A 22,867-nucleotide genomic window follows, 5' to 3' on the forward strand; every position below is an offset into this window, starting at 1 on the left:
CATTATTGGCTTGCGTTAAATTATTCACACGTGGCGGCTAGTGATTGGCTTGCTAGCCGTATAAAAGGCTTGGGTGGTTTCCGCCCAAGTTGGAGATCTCCGAGGAGAACCCCCGTAAGGGAGGACTCCACAAACACCAGGAGGAGGAGACTTCACGCTGTGTGAAGATCTCTAAGTGCTGCGGAGCCTATCGGACCCAGCGCATTTAAAGCAGGCAACAGGGGTCTGATCAGCCTCTAGCCTCTCCCTGTTGCCGTTCGCAATCCTCAATGTATCCCTCTCCCTGCGCGCAAAAAAGGACCCACGGAGCCTAGCAAACTTCGTGTGAGTGAATTGTGAGTGAACAAAAGGATCCACGGAGCCTCAACAACTCCATGGGAGTGATCGAATATTGTCTGAGTCCTCAAACGAGGGTTTAAGCGGAGCTGTGCCTGGGAAACTGTCCAGCCTACACCGCGACCATCTTCGGTGTAAGTAAACAATTTTGAATCAACCATTACGCGTCCGTGCCTAATTCTAGTGTGTCGCCTGTTCTCTCTGACCCAGCGTGCCCGGGCTGCTGGCCACAGCCCACGCGGCGCGAAAAAGGGCCTGGATCACTCCCCGCTTCCCGCACATGGCGATGAGGATGGGATTGGGAGAGGGCCCGCACAATATATACATAGGAAATTAGCACAGTAGTTTATTCTCATTCATAATGAAGTGTTTTGAAGTGGTGAGTGGATATATGATTTTGTGGTCTTTGGTATCTGATTTGGAAGTAGAGTTGATGCCCATTATCAAAGTACTAATGACTTGTTTATATTCATAAAGATTTCCACACTGCAGAACTTGAAAGCATCTGCCCTGCTTTCCTCTGCCAAAAGTTTTTGATAGCAAAGCTGCTATTCCATTATTCAGAATAAAACACAAATATATGCATATTTTTTACCCTTTATATAAAACTTTGTTGCAATATAACATGTATTGTTAAAATACATCTTTTAACATCTAATTTACCAGATCAGATTCACCAGATACCTGCCAGACCTGACCTCTTACACTTTTCTTCCCCCCACCCCTTCCTCCCCTCTCCTCCCCTCTATTTCTGCCCTTTGTCTTTCTAATTTCGAGGTATTTACTTTTTCACAGTCAGCCTCTTTTCTACCCTGAATTACTACTACTTTAGAGTCTCCCTTACTCACCTTTGATTTCCCCCACCCTGCTTTTTTTCCTCCTCCCTTCCCTGCTCTACCTTTTTGTTTTCCTAATTTCCACCTATTTACATTCTCACTGACATCCTGTCACACTTTTAGTTTCTTCATTCCTTGGAGTCTCCGAACAGCAGAGACTTCCTATGCCTGAAGAAGGGTGATTGTGCCCAAAAGCTTGCTAAGAACTTTTGTCAAACTAGTCAGTTGGTTTAATAAAAGATATCACATCTACCCAAAGAACCTTGCCTGTTAAAATAGCATGCACTTAATAGTTATAAGTTAATTTAATACTAGCCTCAATTAAAAATTAATAGATTAACATATTTTTACTTTTTTCTATGAGCTGTGTAAAGCAATCAGTGATTGATATGCACTGTAAGGTTTTAGAGTGATCTGCCAAAAAATCCCTTAACAAGACAGCATCCCTGTTTAATGAATGTTCAAGTTAATTCAACAGAAAAACATTTAGTGTAGAAAGATCAAGGGACAATATTATGGTTTGACTGATAAAGCTTTTGAAATCCATTCTTTATACTGATTTTATTTAAGTTATTATATGAAATTATTTCTTATATAATAGCTCACCCTGTTCTCTGGGTAAATGTATGAATGTTACAAATATGCAAAAAAATGGATACAAATTCCAAAACAGGAAGAATAACTTAATCTCAACGTTGTGGGATATGAAGGGCCTGTATGCTTTGCAGTGCAAAGATCATCAGAAGTAGGCTCTGCCGTGTGAATCCTTCTGTATTTTTCAGGGGGTATAGCACTATACTTTTCCTATGCAATATAAAGTGAAACAGGCTTGATATTAGGGATTAACTGATTTTGGGCTGATTTTGTCTCTCAGAGTGCAGTAAGCATATGCATTACATTGGCTTATAATAAAGATTTTTTTCTGTACTCTTCTGTTACACTTTGGTTAATTTTCTGTTACATGAGCAGAATGAAAACCTAATATTTTTGGTCTTATGGTCAAAAAGGCCATCTGTCTGCATTTCTTTGTTTACTTGGTAATACTCATTTCTGTGCTTGCAGTCACACCATTCAATCCCCTTGTGCTTATTCTTTAAGACACTTAAAAAAAAAAATCCCATGCCATGTTTTTCTTACCAGAGGACCCCTGCCTCATTCAGTGCACAGAAGGTGCTCACTTTTAATGGACAACTGCTGTTCAGTATTTGTTCTGTGTGACCTAGTACTTTATTAACTGTATGATAGTCAAATCATGCTCTAAAGAGAAACCTTACATTTCCTCATGAAGTTTTCTGTGGTTTTCATGGTACCATACTGAGTGTTTCACAAACCTAAATTTATTATCATAACACCCTTTTGAGTGAGGAGATGCTATATTAATCATCATGTCAAGACTGGGAATTAAGACACTGAGAGATTAAAGCCAAAGTTTCCATTAATTTAGGATGCTTGAAAAGTATGAAAGATCTTCAAAGCAACAAATGAAGCAAAGGTCCTATATTCGATATTTCCCTTTGATGTATAACTTTGATCCATCTTTATAGCAAGTTCATCTTGTGCACTGGATGAGGAAGGAACATTGTGTTATGAAGTGTCATGTAATTTAAAGCTTTATTATAATGAGAAGAAAAAGGGGGCTGCATTACATTGTGCATATGTTGGAAAACAACTTCATGATTTTAACTGAATCCTTTTAAATTAAGGTGTTTAGGGATGGGGGTTTCTTTTTGCATAATTTCTTATTTGCTTTTAGGGGAAAAAAAGGGTAAGTGGAAAAAGAACTGAAAATTCCATCAAGAAATATACTGACACCCAGCTTGTAATAAAGATTCATAGATGTTAGGGTCAGAAGGGACCTCAATAGATCATTGAGTCTGACCCCCTGCATAGGCAGGAAAGTTTGTTGGGTTCAGATGACCCCAGCCAGATGCCCATCTAACCTCCTCTTGAAGACCCCCAGGGTAGGGGAGAGCACCACCTCCCTTGGGAGCCCATTCCAGATTTTGGCCACTCTCACTGTGAAGAAGTTCTTCCTAATGTCCAGTCTAAATCTGCTCTCTGCTAGCTTATGGCCATTATTTCTTGTAACCTCATGGGGTGCCTTGGTGAGTAGAGCCTCACCTATTCCCTTCTGTGCCCCCATGATGAATTTATAGGCAGCCATAAGGTCGTCTCTCAACCCTCTCTTGTGGAGGCTGAAGAGATCCAGGTGCCCTAGTCTGTCCTCGTAGGGCTTGGCCTGCAAGCCTTAACCATATGAGTGGCCCTTCTCTGGACCCTCTCCAGGTTATCCACATCCCTCTTGAAGTGCGGCGCCCAAAATTGCACGCAGTATTCCACCTGCCGTCTGACCAGCGCCCGATAGAGGGGAAGTATCACCTCCTTGGATCTGTTCGTCATGCATCTGCTGATGCATGATAAAGTGCAATTAGCTTTGCTGATGACTTTGTCACACTGCCGACTCATGTTCATCTTGGAGTCCACTAGGACTCCAAGATCCCTTTTTGCTTCCGTGCTACCAAGCAGGTCATTTCCTAGGCAGTAGGTGTGCTGGACATTTTTCCTCCCTAGGTGCAGCACTTTGCATTTCTCCTTGTTAAATCGCATTCTGTTGTTTTCTGCCCATTTGTCCAACCTGTCCAGGTCTGCCTGTAGTTGTTCCCTGCCCTCCAATGTGTCCACTTCCCCCCACAGTTTTGTATCATCTGCAAACTTGGACAGAGTACACTGCACTCCCTCGTCCAAGTCACTGATGAAGACATTGAAGAGTATCAGTTCAAGGACCGAACCTTGTGGGACCCCACTGCCCACGTCCTTCCAGGTTGATACCGACCCATCCACCACGACTCTCTGGGTACGACCCTCTAGCCAATTTGACACCCACCAGACTGTGTAGTCATCCAAGTCACAGCCTCTTAACTTGTTCACCAGTATGGGGTGGGATACCGTATTGAAGGCCTTTCTGAAGTCTGATCCACTGCACTTGAGCTCACAGAGTAACTGATAGTTATAGAAGTAGTGTGTGGAGCAGCACTAGAGGAATAAGACACCTACCTTGTCACTGGCTTTCCAATTTGTTTACTGACATCAGAGGAATGATAAGACTCAGACAACCTGTTTCTCTTACAGATTTTGGCTAAGAATACTCTAGGGGCATAGATACTTCCTGTATGCTGAAGTCTGAGCTCTCTCTTTTTCCTCTCTAACATGTCCTTCCTAATCTCCTCTCCCAACCAGTTCAAGTCTTACTTATGTGTAACCTGGGTACACTCAAAGGTGTGCCCTATTCTCAATTGAATGGGATGGGTAGGCAGGAGGGGTGCTGTGAGAGGGATGCCAGAATTTAAGCAGATCCCTCTTTCATCTATAGAGTTAGCCCAAGTCCAAAGTTCTTAACTATATACAATTTATTAAGTTATAATATACATAAACATAAAACTAAATATTGTATACATATATTAACAGAGTGAATACTAACCAATAACCAAGGTCAAACCCTAAATAACACTATTTACAACATCACAATACAACATTTCAATTACAAAATATAAGGTGCAAGCATGAACAATCTTAATAACATCTATCCCTTAATATAGTCTCTGACCCATGGCAAGAGATAGTCTTTCTTTCAATGGGGTCCCTTGGGGGGTGTCCAGGAAGCACCAGCGGCCCCTCCCCTTTGGGCCTTGACTAGGCGAGGGGCTGCTCACCCAGCCCCTTCTCTGGGTTTGCCCGCCACAAATGTTTTTTTCCTGTGGGACCCAAGGGCCCAATGACTCATGCTCCCTCAAGTGGTGGTGGTCAGGGCACAGCTCGATGGGGTCTCCTCTGCTGGAGTGCCTCTCCTGGCCTCTCCCATGCTGCTGGGCTTCTCCCAACCCTGTGCCCTGCTGTGGACACTGAGGGCTCAGCTCCTCTCAGCTGCTGGACCACCGCTGCTGGCTACTGGGTGCTGGGCCTCTGGCGCACATGCACGTTGCCAGGAAAGAACTGGGGCAGCGTGGAGAGCAACTCCCTGCAGATAAGTCTATGGGGGGGTGGAAGAGGCATGGAGTGGGGGGACAGATTGGGGCCCCCATGGTGAGGGAGGGAGTGGGGCAGGGATTTGGGGCTGGGAATCCTGGTCAGCCAGGGTGTTGCAGGGGACCAGAGTGGGGAGTGGGACAGAGCTATGAATGGCTTATCAAGCAGGTGCAGGGGAGGGTGGTTCCCCACTGCTTCACATCCCCCCTGGGAGGGAGAATGGGGGGCACATGCCCCACAGATTTGTGCACATGATGGGGATGGGATCAGATCTGGGCTGCAGGCTTGGGGCTCCCTATCTTGCTGCCCTTCCCCCAGGAGCCCTGATCCAGCTCTGTACCTCCTGCCTGCCCAGCAGCAGCCAGGGTGGTTGAGGCATGAAATTGTGCCCCCCACTGCTGCCAGGCAAAAGACACAGGGCCAGTGCAGTGCTCTCAGGAGAAAGGCAGCAGGGTGGGGAACCTGCATTGGCTCCTGCCCCTGCCTAGCTCTGCTCCACTCTGCTCCAGCCATGCTTCAGCTGGGGAGAGGGGTGGAAGGAAGGAACATGTGTACTGCCTTTACATTTGAAAAAAGTGGTCACCCTACTCCACATACAGTGTCTGAAGGGCTTATCTTTATAGCAAGTTCATCTTGTGCAGTGCATGAGGAAATGGCATTGTGTTTAAAAAAGAGAGTCATGTAATTAAAGACTCTTATAATGAATAGAAAAAAGGGGCTGTATTACATAGTGCATATGTTGGAATGCTGAATTTCATGATCTTAACTGCATTCTGTTAAATTAAGGTGTTTAGGAGTGGGGGGTTATATAATTCCTTATTTACTTTTTTTTTAAATCTAAGTGATAAAAAACCCTTGAAATTCCATCAAGAAATATCATACTGATATGAAGCTTGTAAATTTTTTTGTATTCACAGATTTTAAAATTTGCATTGGCTTCAGCCAATACAAACACCTTTGGGAGGATCCAGAAGCCAGGATAGGGGGTACAGATATACCACCCTCCCCCTGTTGCTTTGACTTGGCTCAAGAACCTAAGGGGTGAATGCCATTGCTGCTCCCCACTTTTCCTGTTTAACCAAATTCAGCATTGGGCAAAGGGTGTGCATGGAGGAGCAGTGGCAGTGTTCATCCCCTGGGTTCTGGTGCTGTGACAGTGGCAGCTCTAGCTGGAGCTGTGCAGAGCCTACTTCTGTTGAGCCAATGTACTCGTAGAGTTCACTGCCCAGGCACTGACAGCCATAGGGAGGAGAGGGAGGAAGGAGAGGGTGTAGTGAACTTCCCAAATTCTCTTTGGATCTGCCTCTGTGGGTACCTGAAGAACAGTCTCAGGGGAAATTCATTGAGGAATTTTTCTATAATTTCCTTGAAACTTGTGACCCACCATACTACCTTATATAAACACATTATGAGGAGCCACGTTGTCCTTGATACTCAGGATAGTGTGAGGGATCACAAGGAACTTAATGTAAAGAGTAGGTTTTAATTAGTACTGTAGAACTAAACAAAGGTGTGTGGGAGATCGGTGATGAAAAATGAAGGATAAACCACTGCAGAAGGTTTTAGAACCACTGCAGCTAAAACCACTGCAGAAGGTTTTAGAAGCTGGGAAAGGGCCAGAGCATAAGGTGCTTGTCACTGAGAGGATAGATCAGGGACATGCAATTATTTCAGGCAGTGCACCACTTAACAAGCTTGGTGAGCTGCTGGCAGCTGCATATGTAGTCCAGCCCCTTGACAGTTGCCCCACCCCCTAGCTGCCACATTGGGCCCAGAAGTCTGCACCCTAACCCTTGACCTGTGCCACCAGAAGTCCTTCCCCTTGCTGCACCCCCCCAAATATTCCTTTTAGGAGGGGGGATGCCATCTTAGAACCAGAAAAAAAACCAAATCGTACATTAGAAGTCAAACACCTACTATATTCTAATTTTGTTACAAAAGAAATTTGTCATGACTTGTGATTGTGTACTGTATACAGAAGGGATTTCATATTAACTCAAGAATAAAGTGTCACACTTATACTGTCTGTGGGGGTTGTAAGAGTATAGCTGTGTAGGGGGGCATAAGGTAAGCTGGGGTGTATGTATATGTTGATGAGGGTTGTGGGGGCAGGGTGTGGAGAGTAGGGACCCCCTGCACACTCCCCCCCATGGTGTGCAGCCCCCACTGCCTGGCAGGAGCAGTAGGCGGGGGGGAGGTCAGGGCGCTAATGCCTCATGCGGGCAGAGCTCCGGACAGTGCTGGGGGAGGGAGCAGAGCCTGCCCTATCACCGGGGCTTGGCACCACGTGCCTGCAGGTCCACCACTCACAGCAGGGGAAGCCCACACTGGAGCCTGCTGCTTCCCCTTCCCACTTTCTGCGCAGGTCCCCACACTCCGCCATGTCTGCATTGGGCACGAGTGATCTGACCTCCCTGGCTGCTGCTGCTGCCAGGCAGTGGGGTCTGCATGCTATGAGAGTGTGTGGGGGGTCCCTACACCCCTCACCCTCATGCCCACACCCTGCCCAGCTGAGCTCTGCACTCCCTCTGTCCCTCTGGGCACAGACTCTATGCTGCGTTCCCGCTTCGACACAGCTGCAACTCCCTCCCTTCCCCCACCAGCCCTGCTGCTTCCCTACCTGCTGCCCTGAGCGAGCAGGTTCTGGCTGCAGCAGGAGCCTCTCCCGGAAGCTGCTGGCTGGGCAGAGCCGTTCCACCCATGAGTCTGGGAGCAAAGCCCAATAGGGTATTGTTGGATGGTTGTACATGTGGGTGCCTCCCTCCCACCCTCATGGGCAGAAGGGCTGGGTGAGATGCAGTTCATTGGGGAGTGCCGTGGGCTGAATGAAAGTGCCTGGTGGGCTGGATGTGGTCCAGGGGCCGTATTTTGCCCACTTCTGGCATAGATTCATTCCTGTACAGGCCAGTTTCTTGGCCACCCACCATCTAATGTCAGAGTTCCCAAATTCCTGCTTATGTCTGTCCACCTTCTTGATGGAAGAGCCTCCCTTATACCAGTCTGTCCATACCTCTTCCTCCCAGCCACAGTAGCCCTGATTCCCATTTCTCTTTCCTGTGAAAGACAATGGTTATGTTCAGCTCTCTTTTTATACATATTCCATGTCAGGATAAATTATTTTAAATCAAGGCAATTTAAATCATGATTTAAATGCTAGTTACTAATGGCATGATTGTGTGGCTGTGGTGGCAGCTGTTTTTCTACTGCCCCATTTAGGGCAGCTACCCTAGTAGATGTTTGTTTAATTCAATCTATAATTCAATAACCCCATTCAATTCTATGATCTATGATGGATCATCTGTATACTTATTATTCTACGATTCCTGTTAATTTTATATTTTTAGTGGCCATGTATATTAGTTATTTACTAGATAATTAATGTTATTTACTAGATATTTTACACAATTTGTACCAAGCAACTAAAACAACTGGAATTTAATCTAAGGTAGATGGTGATGTCTCCTGGAGTCAAATGTCCCCATACATGTGATTAATTTTCCACTCTTACAACTGGTGGCATAGTCATTGGATCCTTCCTCTTGTTCTTTTTGCACACCAGAAAACATGCAACTTGTAACTCAGAGTTTGATATTTATTTTTTATTTAAACATTTTGAGAGATTATAATACATTACACCTTAATATATTTTATATTAAAGTCAGATTTCATTTTAAGCAATTCATTTTGAACAGAAAACTTAATATTTAACTAACAAAATTAAAACAAAAAATCTGCTTTATGTCCTGCACATCTGATTTATTTATGGAAAAAGTCACCATTTTTTATGAATCCTGTTTGATGGTTAAAAATATATTTATTTCATTTAAATATGCTATGTACCAAAGGATTGTTAGATTTCTCTATTCTCAGGTATGCTTAGTTTCAGTAAGCATTTCTGACCATTCAGGAATTAAACACAATACTTAAAACTGTTAAATTATCTGCATTTGAGAAAACTATAAATTTTTAAAGAAGAAAAGAGTTCACTAAATTGTTTTCTATTTGAGGACTTGTTAAATACATGGAATGGGCTATGTGCAGACTGAGTTATACAGAGGCTTTTCAGGCAAAGACCTTGTAGTAATTAAGTAATTGGGAAATAGAGAACTGCAAGCAAATGGACTTTGACAGTCCTGCTTGTCTTTTGGGTCAGTTAAAAAACTTTTATGCCTTCTAGATTGATTAAGAAAGGCAATGAGCTATATGAATCATACAGCTTCTGCACATCTTGTTATTCTTTTATTATTCTTGTGTGCTTTGGTGAAATGTAATAAAACTCTTTTGATGCATTTAGGCATAGAAGTAGTGTTGATATTATTGTAATGTGATATCTAAGACCATATTTACCTGAACCCAAGATGCCTTTGAATTTAAGACATCCCCCTAATAATTAGATTCTGTACATAGAGAATTATAAATTTGTATTAATTTTCCATGTATAGTATTAGCTACAGAACTCTCAGCTCTGGTTGAATACGTTAAGGTACTGTTTAGGTTTACTAACATAGTGCTGTGTTTGTTTGTTACTTGTGCAAACAGGAATTCAGACCATACATAAGAATGATTACGCATTTTAAAAACATAGATTCATAGATGTTAGGGTCGGAAGGGACCTCAATAGATCATTGAGTCCGACCCCCTGCATAAGCAGGAAAGAGTGCTGGGTCTAGATGACCCCAGCTAGATACTCATCTAACCTCCTCTTGAAGACTCCCAGGGTAGGGGAGAGCACCACCTCCCTTGGGAGCCCGTTCCAGACCCTGGCCACTCTAACTGTGAAGAAGTTCTTCCTAATGTCCAATCTAAATCTGCTCTCTGCTAGCTTGTGGCCATTATTTCTTGTAACCCCCGGGGGCGCCTTGGTGAATAAATACTCACCAATTCCCTTCTGTGCCCCCGTGATGAACTTATAGGCAGCCACAAGGTCGCCTCTCAACCTTCTCTTGCGGAGGCTGAATAGATCCAGTTTCTCTAGTCTCTCCTTGTAAGGCTTGGTCTGTAGGCCCTTAACCATACGAGTGGCCCTTCTCTGGACCCTCTCCAGGTTATCCGCATCCCTCTTGAATTGTGGCGCCCAGAATTGCATGCAGTACTCCAACTGCGGTCTGACCAGTGCCCGATAGAGGGGAAGTATCACCTCCTTGGATCTGTTCGTCATGCATCTGCTGATGTACGATAAAGTGCCATTGGCTTTTTTGATGGCTTCGTCACACTGCCGACTCATGTTCATCTTGGAGTCCACTAGGACTCCAAGATCCCTTTCCGCTTCCGTGCCACCCAGCAGGTCATTCCCTAGGCTGTAGGTGTGCTGGACATTTTTCCTCCCTAGGTGCAGCACTTTGCATTTCTCCTTGTTGAACTGCATTCTGTTGTTTTGTGCCCACTTGTCCAACCTGTCCAGATCTGCTTGCAGCTGTTCCCTGCCCTCCGGCTTGTCCACATCTCCCCATAGCTTTGTGTCATCTGCAAACTTGGACAGAGTACATTTCACTCCCTTGTCCAAGTCACTGATGAAGACATTAAAGAGTATCGGTCCAAGGACCGAACCCTGTGGGTCCCCACTGCCCACACCCTTCCAGGTTAAAGCCGACCCATCCACCACGACTCTCTGGGTGCAACCCTCAAGGCAATTTGCCACCCACCGGACTGTGTAGTCATCCAAGTCACAGCCTCTTAACTTGTTCACCAGTATGGGGTGGGATACCGTATCGAAGGCCTTCCTGAAGTCTAAGTATACGACATCCACCCCTCCTCCTGTGTCCAGGCGTTTCGTAACCTGGTCATAAAAGGAAACTAGATTGGTCAGGCACGATCTGCCTGCCACGAACCCGTGCTGGTTTCCCCTCATCATAATTTGTCCTGCCGGGCTCTCACAAATGTGAGCCTTGATAATTTTTTCCAAGACTTTGCCAAGGATGGAGGTGAGACTGACTGGCCTATAGTTGCCCGGGTCCTCCTTCCTCCCCTTTTTGAAAATGGGGACCACGTTGGCCCTTTTCCAGTCCTCTGGGACTTGGCCCGTGCATCACGAGCTTTCAAATATTCCCGCCAGTGGCTCTGCAATGATGTCGGCCAGTGCCTTTAGCACCCTCGGATGGAGCTCATCCGGGCCTGCCGACTTAAAGGCATCCAGTTCTTCCAAATGACTCTGCACCATCTCAGGGTCTATGCATGGTAGTCTGGCGCCTTGCTGCTGCCTCTCTACAACCCCAGTGAGAGACTTGTCGTGCCCCTCACTTAGGAACACTGAGGCAAAGAACTCGTTGAAGAGTTCAGCCTTGTCCCCTCTGTCCGTCACCAATTGTTTCTGCCCACTTAGCAGGGGTCCTATTCCTCCCTGGGTCTTCCCTTTACTCCCAATATATCTAAAAAACAATTTCTTGTTGTCTTTTACTTGGGTTGCCATCCTCAGCTCCATGGCAGCTTTGGCCTGTCTAACTGCCTCCCTACAAGCACGAGCAGAGGAGGTATATTCGTCTTTGGTGATCTCTCCCTGTTTCCACTTTTTATGTGCTCCCCTTTTGTCCCTTAGGCTGCCCTGGATTTCTCTGGTCAGCCAGGGAAGCCTCCTGGCCCCTTTCCCCCTTTTGCCTCGCTCGGGGATCGTCTTGCTTTAGTACTCTCATGATTAGATAGATAACATTTCCAAAGATAAATACAGCCAACTGAGAAGCAGATCCAATGCCTTCTGAAATCTTTGGAGATTTTTCAGTTGACTTTAGTATGTCCTAGAATTAATGAGTATTTAAGTTCTTTATTGTAGACTGGCATTATGCAGGAGATGCAATCCAATCTAGTGGCTAAAACTATTTTATAAACTGCATTCCCTTACTTCCAATCATAGTCCTAGCATAAGTTCTGAATGTAATCTTAAAGTTTGTCTTGTTTCTATGCTCAACGTGCATTAAAACCTGTATTAAAAGCTGGTTTGAGCCCAGTGTGGACAAGATCTAGATAATCAAAATGACTGAATCATTAAGAAGGTTTGTGGATAATCATGGAAGTCATTATAATGAGAGAAAGCACAAAGACTCATCATCTTTTACAATTATGTGACCTATTCCCCCTGGTAGACTTAATTAAATGTGTTAAAATGGTGATGAAATGTCAGAAATTGCTCAGAGCCTTTACTCTCTGCTCATATCATACTTTGGAAATGAGATAGTATCTACTTACATGTCATTTTTCATGTTCAGTATAATATTGTGATATTTTGACTTTAAAATCAGTTTCATGGTCATAAATTTTATGAAGCACATTTTTTATGATATAAGCTAGTTTGAGCTAAAATAAGTTAATTTCTGGGTGAGAGAGTAAAATTCTATTTATTTTACTATTTTAATAGTCTAGTAAATCAGTCCTAAGGGCACTGTGACTGTTGGGGCAGCTTAGATACTGGAACAACCCTCCTAGGTTCATTGAGTTGCTTTGTATAGCCTAGGTGGAGGTACCAGTTTAGTTGCCAACAACCTGACAATGGCAGAGGCTGTACTGGTTTACATAGTACCAAGAGAGGCCTAGCCTAATAAGCAACTATTTTCACAGAATACAGTGAAATTATTTAAAAATGGATTCTGTTTTAGAGTATTACCTATGTATATAGATTATATGCATCTTTCTAATGTCTATGTGTTTAGATGTAACGACTGTTTTGCAGGTATATAGTAGAAACATAAGTAAACCTAAGAAACAACTTATAATAAACATGTTACTAATAATTCATATTGACTTTGTGTATATTCATAGTATTAGCTATAATAAAATTATGGGTCACCATTTTAGAGAACTTTTTAAGCTATACCTACAAAATATATGGGCAGAAGTGGCATAGTCTTGGTAATAGGCAGACTTGTGCCTCTGCCTGACATCTATATCTAATGTGTCCAAAAATACGGTTTTGTCTCTGTGTGTGTGGGGGGGGGGGGCTTGTACACAGCTAAATATAATGTAGCTGGCCAATTATCCATGTAAAGTTGGTGCATGTATGTCTTTCTTGTGCTTTGCTAGCTTTTATTTTATGTTTGTGTGATCTTCATACATAGTGGAGAAGCAAGGTTTTCTTAGTAATATCTTTTGTTGAACAAACTCTATAGTTAGAAGAGATATTGGACAAAGTGCCTTTCAGGTCTATAAAAGAAGTGAGAACAGCCTAAGCCAAAGTACCAGATAAAACAATAGATTGCATATGTAAAAACAATGAGCATTTAAGAGAGTGGAGAATGGCTGTAAACTAAGAGTAAACTAGGAGCAGTGGAGATACGTTGACAAATTTAGCATCTATTCTTAAGGCAGGGTTGTGTACTGCTTGCTCTCTATAGTTCAAGTTCTCTATAGTCCATCCACAGGTCCAAATAAACACTGCTCCATGGCTTAATAAGGACTCTTTCTTCTTGTGAGTTTCAGGGTATAGTAAAGTTCTGATTTTGTTTATATCCCATGCACATTTGATAGGGATTCTAGATCCAGACCCCAAAATGTACAGGCTCCATTTTACCTATCCCCATGTTCTCTTTACTTATGGCTCTTGACCTTTGTCATCTTGGACCCTTTGGGGATAACACCTAATGAGAAGAAATTTCTCAATGACTCATCCTTGAGGTAGGCCCCAACCTCCAATAAGATGCTATAGAGTACAGCAAACTTGTCCCAGCCAAGGCCTAACATTAAGTCTCAGTAACAATATCAACTGGTACTTAATGAGAAACATCAATAGAAGCTTGACTTTATTCCAGCTGCAATTTCTTCTTCATTGCCTGATAAAGATGTGGCTACTGCTACCCCATTCTAACTCTACGTGTATAAGGCTTCTTGGGATTTGTTTTGTCCGGTGGCAGATTCTCTGAAAATCCCCAGTGAGAAGCTCTAGAAGCTTCTGAATTTGTTTCATTCCTCAATGCCATAGAAATGGACTATACCAGTCAGCAAGGATCTGATGAAGCCAGCACAAGACTTCTGACAAATGCCAACATCAGTTCCTAGATATCCTGTTATGGTTTCAAATATTTCTACATGCACTGAGTTCTGCATCAGTTTTTTGACAGATGCACCCAGATTCAAGGTCATGCTTACAGGGGAAAAAAGCATCTGGACTTGTACTGCTACATCAAGTACCAGCAAAGGCATCATTGCCTGTGTACAACTAAAGTGGCATAAGGTGGGGGAATTTACATCTAAACTCCATGAGGATGTAGGAATTAGCTTAAATCAAAACTTCTAGGTAGCAATTCATGCCTCTGCCACAAAATCTGTGGAATCTGCACAAGGAGAATTATTCATGACTGCAGTTCTTTGGCTATCTCCAGGGATTTGCAAGTTTCAATAAAAGATCTCCAATTTCAGGGTGCTGATTTGTCCATCATTAAGTGGAAAAACCCCTGCCCCCCATGAATGACTTGCGGGTCACCCTTAGGTTTGTAGGCATTTACACCACCATTTAGACAGCAAGAACACTATGGACAGGCTCCTAAGCCTTTCTATTACTCTCCACAAAGCAAATGAAACCTCGGTGAGTTTTTGAAGCTCCTGTTTCTAAGACCTTCATTTTCTTCTTTCTCAGTGTGTTTGGCAAACACCTTGAAACCGCCTACATAACAGCGTGGTTGAAGAACACATGGACTCACTTCTGATAGATCTTTTCCCTTTTCTTGCCTATCCTGCCCCTGGGTAAACCAGTTATTTTATTTTAATGGAAGCTTGGAAATAAATCAGTGTAGTCATCTGGGTCCTAGAAAGCACTGAGATGCACTGATATGGCCTCTTTCAGTAAGTAACTAAGTACATTAGACTCCACTGAACACAAGTCAGGTTGAAATCTGTCTCCTGTTATAGCATGCACCCATCAACATGGCAGCACAAATTCTCCAGGAAGTTGTTTCATCATTAAATTGGTGTAAGTACTCCTTTCAGGTATGCAAGGGAGTGCTAATATACCACCTGTGCCACAAAAACTCTAGTCTCAGATCCTTCCAAGCACGAGTGAGGAATAAACAGATCCACATCAAACTCAGGGATTTTGGTATCAGGCAGTTGCACATGTCTTGGAGCTATAGGCATTTGGATCAGCTTGCCTGATACTTCTGTCCATGATCCAATATAAAACCATATTATGACAGGCAATATCAGAGAAGTGTTTTATATGAATAGATTTGGGAGTACTCATTTGTCCACTGAGTATCAAGCAATTTATTTGTGGGATTTCTGCATAGCTAATATGCCTTTAGTAGCTCTATGATCTCTGGAGTTACAGACCACTAAGCAGACAGGTTTCATGTGATCGTGACTGATCCATCAGCGTTTTGTCATCCGAAATATATTTCACAAATGGGATCAACCAGATACAGTTTTATTTGCCCATGAAATAATCAGTGTCTGTGTCATATCTTGTTTCATGGGAAGTGTGAACCCCAAATCTCCATCAAAGACACATTTCTTATTCAATGTTTGACTATTTGACAATGTCTGTAATACTGAGGTTCTGGAGAAAAAGTAGACAAGCCCCTGTCTGGTCCTGGCGTTTTTGCTACTAAACCTACCCATGTATCAACAGTAGTACCCAGAACAATGGACATATTATTAGTTCAGACTCAATTTCCCTGCATCTCATGGCATGAATACTGGCTAGAAATGTTGAGAGAAGATGTTCTACTGCTGTTCTCAGCATCCTAACACAAGGCAAAAAAAAAATAAATAAATAATTGGAGTGAAATAATGGAAGATTCTTAATTCAGGAGATACCACATTGTCTGGAAACTTGTAACTTGCTTATTTTGAGACCATATCTTTGAAGAAACCTGGATTTTTCCTTAGTTCTCTCAGAGTATAGTGGAAGCAATTTTAACTCATTTTTTCTCGTACACAGGGATGTTTGATATTCTTTTACTCAAAACTAGGTTTCTCAGGGGGCTAAATATTGTAATTTCTACTTTGTGGGAACCCACTTCTCCTTGGGTTGTCATTATGGTTTTAACTAGGTTGATGTGTCTCTTTACCTTCCAGTATCATGCTTCCTGTACATTATTACGTTAAAATTAGACCTTATAGCACTGTTTATATTAGTCTGAAGGGTTGGGAAACTGCTGTTTTTATCATAATATTTCTGTACACAGTCTTCCACAAGGACAAAATTACCATAAGCCCCTATCCCAGTTTCTACCCAACATGATCATAAGCTCATAAGAAAGTAGGGCTAGAAAGGTTCTCACAAGTTCATCTAGCTCCCTATTTAAAGCAGGATCACACTTGACTAAACAAACAAATGTCTGCCTGTCCTGCTTTTGAAAACTTCCAAGGATGGAAATTCTCTATGTAGCCTGTTTGAATGCTTGACCACAGTTATAGTCAGATCTTTGACCTATGTCTAAATCAGATGATAGACTCATTTGTTTCGCATCGATTTTGGTTAGGTTAATTCTAAAAAACTGCTTTGTGTATATCGATTAATTGCTTGTTGACTAAACTGGAAGGCATAAAAAATCGTTCAAAGAACAATTGCTGACAGTACTGTAACAATAGTTTTCTGAGATATATGTTTGATGACCTACTATCTCTCTGCTACAGTCTGGATCCTGTACTGATGCATGAATTATAGAATGGTTGTTAGTCCCTTATTATTGTTAAACTGACCTAAAGAATTTCAGTGAAGGATTAAGTTCCCCACAGTGCCATAGATCAAAGAGATGCAATTAAAAAATCCAGTGCTTATTTACAAGGGACGACAGTGATTATTTACAAAGGTAAACAATCATTTTGTGGGACTGAGTGCCATTTACAATCTTGCTGGTTTCAATCAGCTTAAGATCAGCTTAAGGCATTGCTTATCTCAAAAAACTGGTAGGCCCCCATTTAGTTTGGCCTTTCTCTGTTCTTTTATGCTTTGGGAGGTGGCAGGCAGATATGGCGCCATAATGGCCCCAATGGACACTGCTAGGTAAAGTATTTGAGCACATGTATGCCAACAGCTAAAAACACACAAATGTTTTAAGGTACCAAACCCTTCTTTCCTGTTCCATAACTAATGGACTAAAGATAATCCACTCTTTCTTTAGAGAACATAGAGATCATGCTTAAGTAAATACAGACATTTTGATATTGTAATTGGAGTTTTGTTTATGAGGTGAAATACATTACATTCATCTCCTGTGGCACTGACAGGACTAGAATGTCAAGTAAAATTGTAGACCTGGTCTAGTTTTCTAGTGACACAAGAAAATAAAAATGTTTCTGACATAACCCAGGGATGTGAAACTCACCTTGTGCCCCAGGCCTCTATGCAGAGGTGGCAGCAGCTCCAGTTCCAACCCAGGGCATGCAGTGACAGCTCCAGCCCTCACCATGGAGCCAGAGCTGCCACCCCCATGTGCCCTGTGCCATGGCATGTCCAGGTCCAGCTCCAGCAGAGGGCACATGGCAGAAGTTGGCAACAAGAGAAGTAAGGCCAGGGCAGTGGCAATAGGCAAGGTGGCAGGAGGGTGACTGGGGTTGTATCAGCCCTTGCTTGCCCTCTGCTGCTGATTGCCGTGTCTACCAGGCCCTGAGGGGCATGGATTCTGTGGCAGGCCATGCCAGACCCAGCGATGCTGGTATCCCAGTAGGCCAAATGGCATGACTCCACAGGCCATATATTTGGCACCCTACCTTAGCATGATTAAATATTTTAGGAAAAAAAGCTCGCTACCCTTAAAGGGTGCTGGGAGACCATCTTGCTTTTTGAGTCTGAAAACCTCTTGTTTTAACAGTACCAGAGTGATTTGAAAAAAAGGAAATAATTGAAAAATGTTGTCATACAAGAATTGATGTGAACATGAAAAACAAATGCATTTTCACCTTAAAATTAATGGTCATTATGTGGGTATGTGCCTGTGCTGAACATTTTGTTTAATTAGCCTTCCATATCCTTCTTATCCTTTGTCTATTTTGTTTCTGCAGTATGTTCCTCCAGATCTTTGCATCTGTAATTTTGTACTGGAACAGTCCCTCTCTGTCAGAGCGCTTCAAGAAATGTTGGCTAACACAGGAGATAATGCCAGTGAAGGGGTAAGTAAATTATTTTGACAGTCAGAAATATCAGGCTTTCACATATGGACTGTTTTTTAATGTTTTTGCCCTGATCCGAGGCACTTCAAAATGAAGGGGCCATCAGAATAAGGAGTAGTAGATCCTTTAATCTTCCTTTTATTCATTGGTAATATTGCTTTCTCATCCTTATGAACTGGATAGTTTCATTGCATTGAGCCGCAGGTGTATTGAACCTATGTTTAAAGGGTGAATGAAAAAACAAGCATATTTTTTAAAGAGCAATTTCTACTGACCTGGCTGTGGAAAGATGCACAAGAGTATTCATAGGTTTAGTCTAGTTGCTAGTCATTAGTTTGCATGCATCTGCAGGGTGGCATTCTTATGAAATCAGCGATTACAAACCAAGAGAGTAAAATCTTTCTATTCATCAACCTCTAAGCACTCGAGGGCACTGCATTGAACTGAAAGCTTACTTTGAAAAGTTTTGAAACAATATTTTTTAAATTTTAAATGAACTAGAGTAAAGTTAACTCTTAGGAATGACATTCCATTTGACATCTAAATAAGGTGATATAATTTTATTTAGATACATTCTTTACTTCCATCATTTATATAAGGTTCTTCCTGTAGATAAATATCTAAAGGATTGTTTCTTAGAGAGCTTACTTGTAGATACCTAATTTGTGGTTTGGGAGCAGGAGTTCTTAAGTGAAAATGGTTTGTGATGTTTATATTTGTGTGTTGTCATCTCTAAATAGATTACAACACAAACCTTCTTTAAAATAACATTAATAGTATGATGTAGTATGATGTGGAAAAGTAAATGCTGCAAGTCCTTTCTTGCATCATTGGGGTAATGTCAGATCACCACTGCCATCACAGGACCACAGAAATAAGTAAAAGAAGAATTTTCATATTGAAGTGTTGTCAGATTCAGCAAGTAAACATAATTTAGAAATATATTATTTATTATTCACAAAGCTTTTTGAATTTAAAAACTGTGGTTTATTCTTTCACAGCCTATCTCTTTCTCCTTTTATGCTCCAGCAGTGAATTAATAGTACCGAATCATTTATTTGGCACTAGATAATGATAAGTTACATAGAGATTGGCCTGAACTCAAACCTAAATAGAGATTCCTTTCAATTTGGCTGATTGATACAGTGATCTGATCAAAATTCCTTTGAGAAAATTCAAATATATTTTCAAGTAATAAACATGTAAACTTTGTTTAGTGTGTTAACAATGCCAAATGACTCAATTGCATGCCATATTACATTTAGGGAGCAGCTTGTGTTCCCTTGAAAAGCAAATATGTGGCTTCATTCCCTAGTGTTCATAATTCATGCTTGTGGGTTTAGGAATTTAAAACAAAAAACCCTGGTAACCTTTAGTTATGTTTATCTGACATGGACTATTGGAAACCTCGTAACACGGCTTCTTACCTCATTAAGGGAGAGATTCAACATCTTATTAATAGTATAAAATTAACTGAATAGTGTACGGTGTATGCATATTATGACCAATCCTGTATTATTGCTCAGTGGCCGGCCTGGTGGGGAAGACAAAACTCTCATCTAAGTCAAAACCTTATGTACCGCATTCAGATACAGGTTGGTGTGCCTTCAATCAACCACAGGTGAATGGACTTCTATCACATATCTGCTGTGGTCAGCTTTAGTCCTTTGAGGCTGGCTCTATAGGCTCCTCTGGTCTGGGCTCTTAAGTCAACCAATATCAGACAAAGCTGCTGATACCTGTGATGGGATGCTTAAATAAGGATCACAATATAGTCTAACACTGTAGTTTGCCTAGAAGCTCAGAGTGAAGCTAATCCTCCCATCAGAGTGTTTTCCATCTCAGTCAATCAATTACTACATGATAGGTTTTGGACAGAAGTAAAAATTGAAATGCCTTTGAAATGCTTCAGAGGTTCAGCTGTACAAATGTACTTGCCTTTGAAACAGTCCACAAATGGCTTAAGTGGCCCAAAACACTATCTCTGAAATGAGCCCTCATCCCTTCCCTCCACTCTCACGCCAGACCCCTGGTGACCTCTCCTCTCCAGTACTCTCCACTCTGGTGCGAGACATCCTTCAGTACCTGGAGCAGCCCCTGACTGGAGTCTTCCAACAGGGCGGTACAACAGAGGCTGTGCACATGTCCTCTGGCTGAAGTGCTACCCTTTTCAAATGTTTCAAAAGTTACTTCTCTCCACACCTATACACTGCAGCTGTTTACATGTTTTATCCCAGATAAGTTCACTAATTTTAGTTCTGTATTAAATGTTAACACTTAAACCTTGTGGGACCACATGGTGCTAAATGGCAAGAAAATTTAATTATGCAAATCAACCTGCCCACTTCAAGATGGTCCTTCAGTTTTCCTTTTTGTATTTATTCTAGGGGCAGTCAGAAAACTCCTCTTCTCTTTGAACCTCCTAGTACTGGGATTTATACTGAGAGTTATGATTTCACTGCCAAATCAGGCAGAAGGAACAGTAAACCTATGAGGGATAAAACTAATGTTAGAAGTATAAATGGTCTTAATATTATCAAAAGAAACAAACAAACAAAAGGTAGCACCCTCTCTATAAAAATGTGATTTATTCCAAATTTGCTTCATAATTAAAGTCCTCCTTTGACTCTGTATTTGTCTTCTTTCCTAAACTTGAATTTCTTTGCATGTGCTTTTAGGTTTTTATTTTTTTCTTTTTCTGCATAGTTCTGTAAAGTAGAAGAAGTTCATACAGGAGGAATGGGAATTGAACATTATTTTAAAAAACAGTTTATTTTCCTCCCAAAAGAGGTATTAGAGTCTGAACCTTAATTTAAGCAATTAAGGTTCAGATTTTTTGTGTTATTTACTCAGAAATCAGTACTTAAACATTTTTAATGTATGCATTATTTATTCTAAGCTTAGGAATTTGTACAGAGTAAGCTCAGAAATTTGTCTGTTGAATTATAAATTGCATTCATATAGAGGTGCACCAAGTCATCATTCTGATATTGGTTCAGCACTGATATAAAGAAAATTGACTCTATTGGAAATCTTTTTTTTTTTTTTTGCCTGATGTGGCCGATTAATGTGGCAGATAAATGCTCTGTGCATATGCGCAGCCACAGTGCAGCACATAGGTAGCAAGGAGCACAGCCCAGCAACTTGGAAAGCTGCATCCGGCTGGTACGTCTGTTGTGGTGAAAAGGTAGGGGGAAGGGAAGGGGAATGGTGGGGGCAGATCGAGGCCCCATGGGGAGCCAGGGAGTGGGGCTGAGGCAGGTGTTGCCCAGCCAGGGTAGGGCAGGTGTTGCCCAGCTGGGGCAGGCAGGGCATGGGACGGAGCATAAGCTCATCCAGAGGGTATGAGGGTGTGGCTCCTGTGTACACCCCAAGAGGACATGGGGGGCAAATGTCCCTGGATTTGTGTGGAGTGGGGCACGCTGCTGCTGCAGGCTGGGGCCGGAGCTGTGCCAGGCTCTCCCCCCACCCCCCGTACCCTCCCAGCACCACCCTGAGCACACCCCAGCCCCGCCCCCACTGGGAAGAGCCTGGTGCAGTCCTAGCCTACACCGGCAGCCTGCCCTGCCCTGTGCAAATCTGGGGGCACATGCCCCCCATGCATTCTTGGGGTGTGCACAGTGGCAGGAGCTGCCCCCCACCCCTCCCCTCCTGGACAAGCCATGGCTCTGTCCCCCGCCCCACCCTGACTGGGCAACACCTGCCCTAGCTCTTGTCCCAGCCTAGCCCCAGCCCCACTCCCTCCCTCACTGCAGGTGCCTCAATCTGCTCCCCCCATGCCCCTTTCCTTTCCCCTCCCCTTCCACCACAACAGACTTACCAGCTAAATACTGCTCTTCAAGCTGCTGGGCTGTGTCAGAAATCAGATCGGTATCAGCCAATATGCCTCCTGAAAAATCTCTACCAGTGCACTCCTGCATTCATACTATGATTTGTTCACTTTTCTGCACCAGCTTACTGTTTTAAAACAGATTCAGACATTATCCATTTGTAAGGTGTGCATAAGAGTACTACTTAAACATTTTATTATAATACAGTAATTTTAATTTCTTCCAAGAAAATGAAGGTGTATTCTAGCTATGACTGGTTAAATTGTGATTGGTTACTGACATTTTCCTAACTATATTCAAGAGACTGCATTCTCTTTACAAGGAAAGATAAATGTTTCCCAGCACTATGTGAATGGTCATTATGTAAGCACAACCATTACAGGCTGTTGCGTAAAGGACTCTTGAACCCAATGGGAATCTTCTTACTGCTTTCAGTGGGTGTTGGAACAAGCCTCAAATGCATCCTTAGATAATTGAATTAGGTTTCATATTTATTGTTACAGCACTTAAAAAAAAACAAACAGCGCCACAGACAACTTTGAAAATTTAATAATAGAATTTATTTAAAAAAAACCCCGACCACTCCAAAATGCTAAGTGATTTTTTTTAATTAACCATATATACTTCATTTTAAATAACATTTTCATTTTTTAGAAATTGTGTAGGGGACAGCCTACATTAAAACCATTTAAAATATTTTTAACAGAGCTGATAGGGAGGGTCAAACAATATTTCTTTATTGAAGTTGTGTTTCTGACCAACATTTTTAGAATTTTCCAGCCAGATCTAATATGTATGCTAATTTATACC

The 22,867-nt window shown here is 42.4% G+C and overlaps 1 protein-coding gene across 3 annotated transcripts in view; it reads left to right on the forward strand.

The window, feature by feature from the left end:
* Positions 1-22,867, forward strand: part of RYR3 (ryanodine receptor 3) — a 585,375-nt gene that overhangs the window by 134,619 nt on the left and 427,889 nt on the right. For all 3 annotated transcript variants that reach the window (XR_003092800.1, XM_025197735.1, XM_025197736.1), the window contains exon 3: positions 18,120-18,227. Coding sequence is in view for 2 of the 3 variants with exons in the window: in XM_025197735.1 (XP_025053520.1) it covers positions 18,120-18,227 (108 nt within the window). In the remaining variant the exon portion in view is untranslated. The remainder of the gene's footprint in view (positions 1-18,119; positions 18,228-22,867) is intronic.

Source organism: Alligator sinensis, unplaced genomic scaffold (genome assembly GCF_000455745.1).
Source record: "Alligator sinensis unplaced genomic scaffold, ASM45574v1 scaffold262_1, whole genome shotgun sequence".
In the NCBI taxonomy this organism is placed as follows: domain Eukaryota; kingdom Metazoa; phylum Chordata; order Crocodylia; family Alligatoridae; genus Alligator; species Alligator sinensis.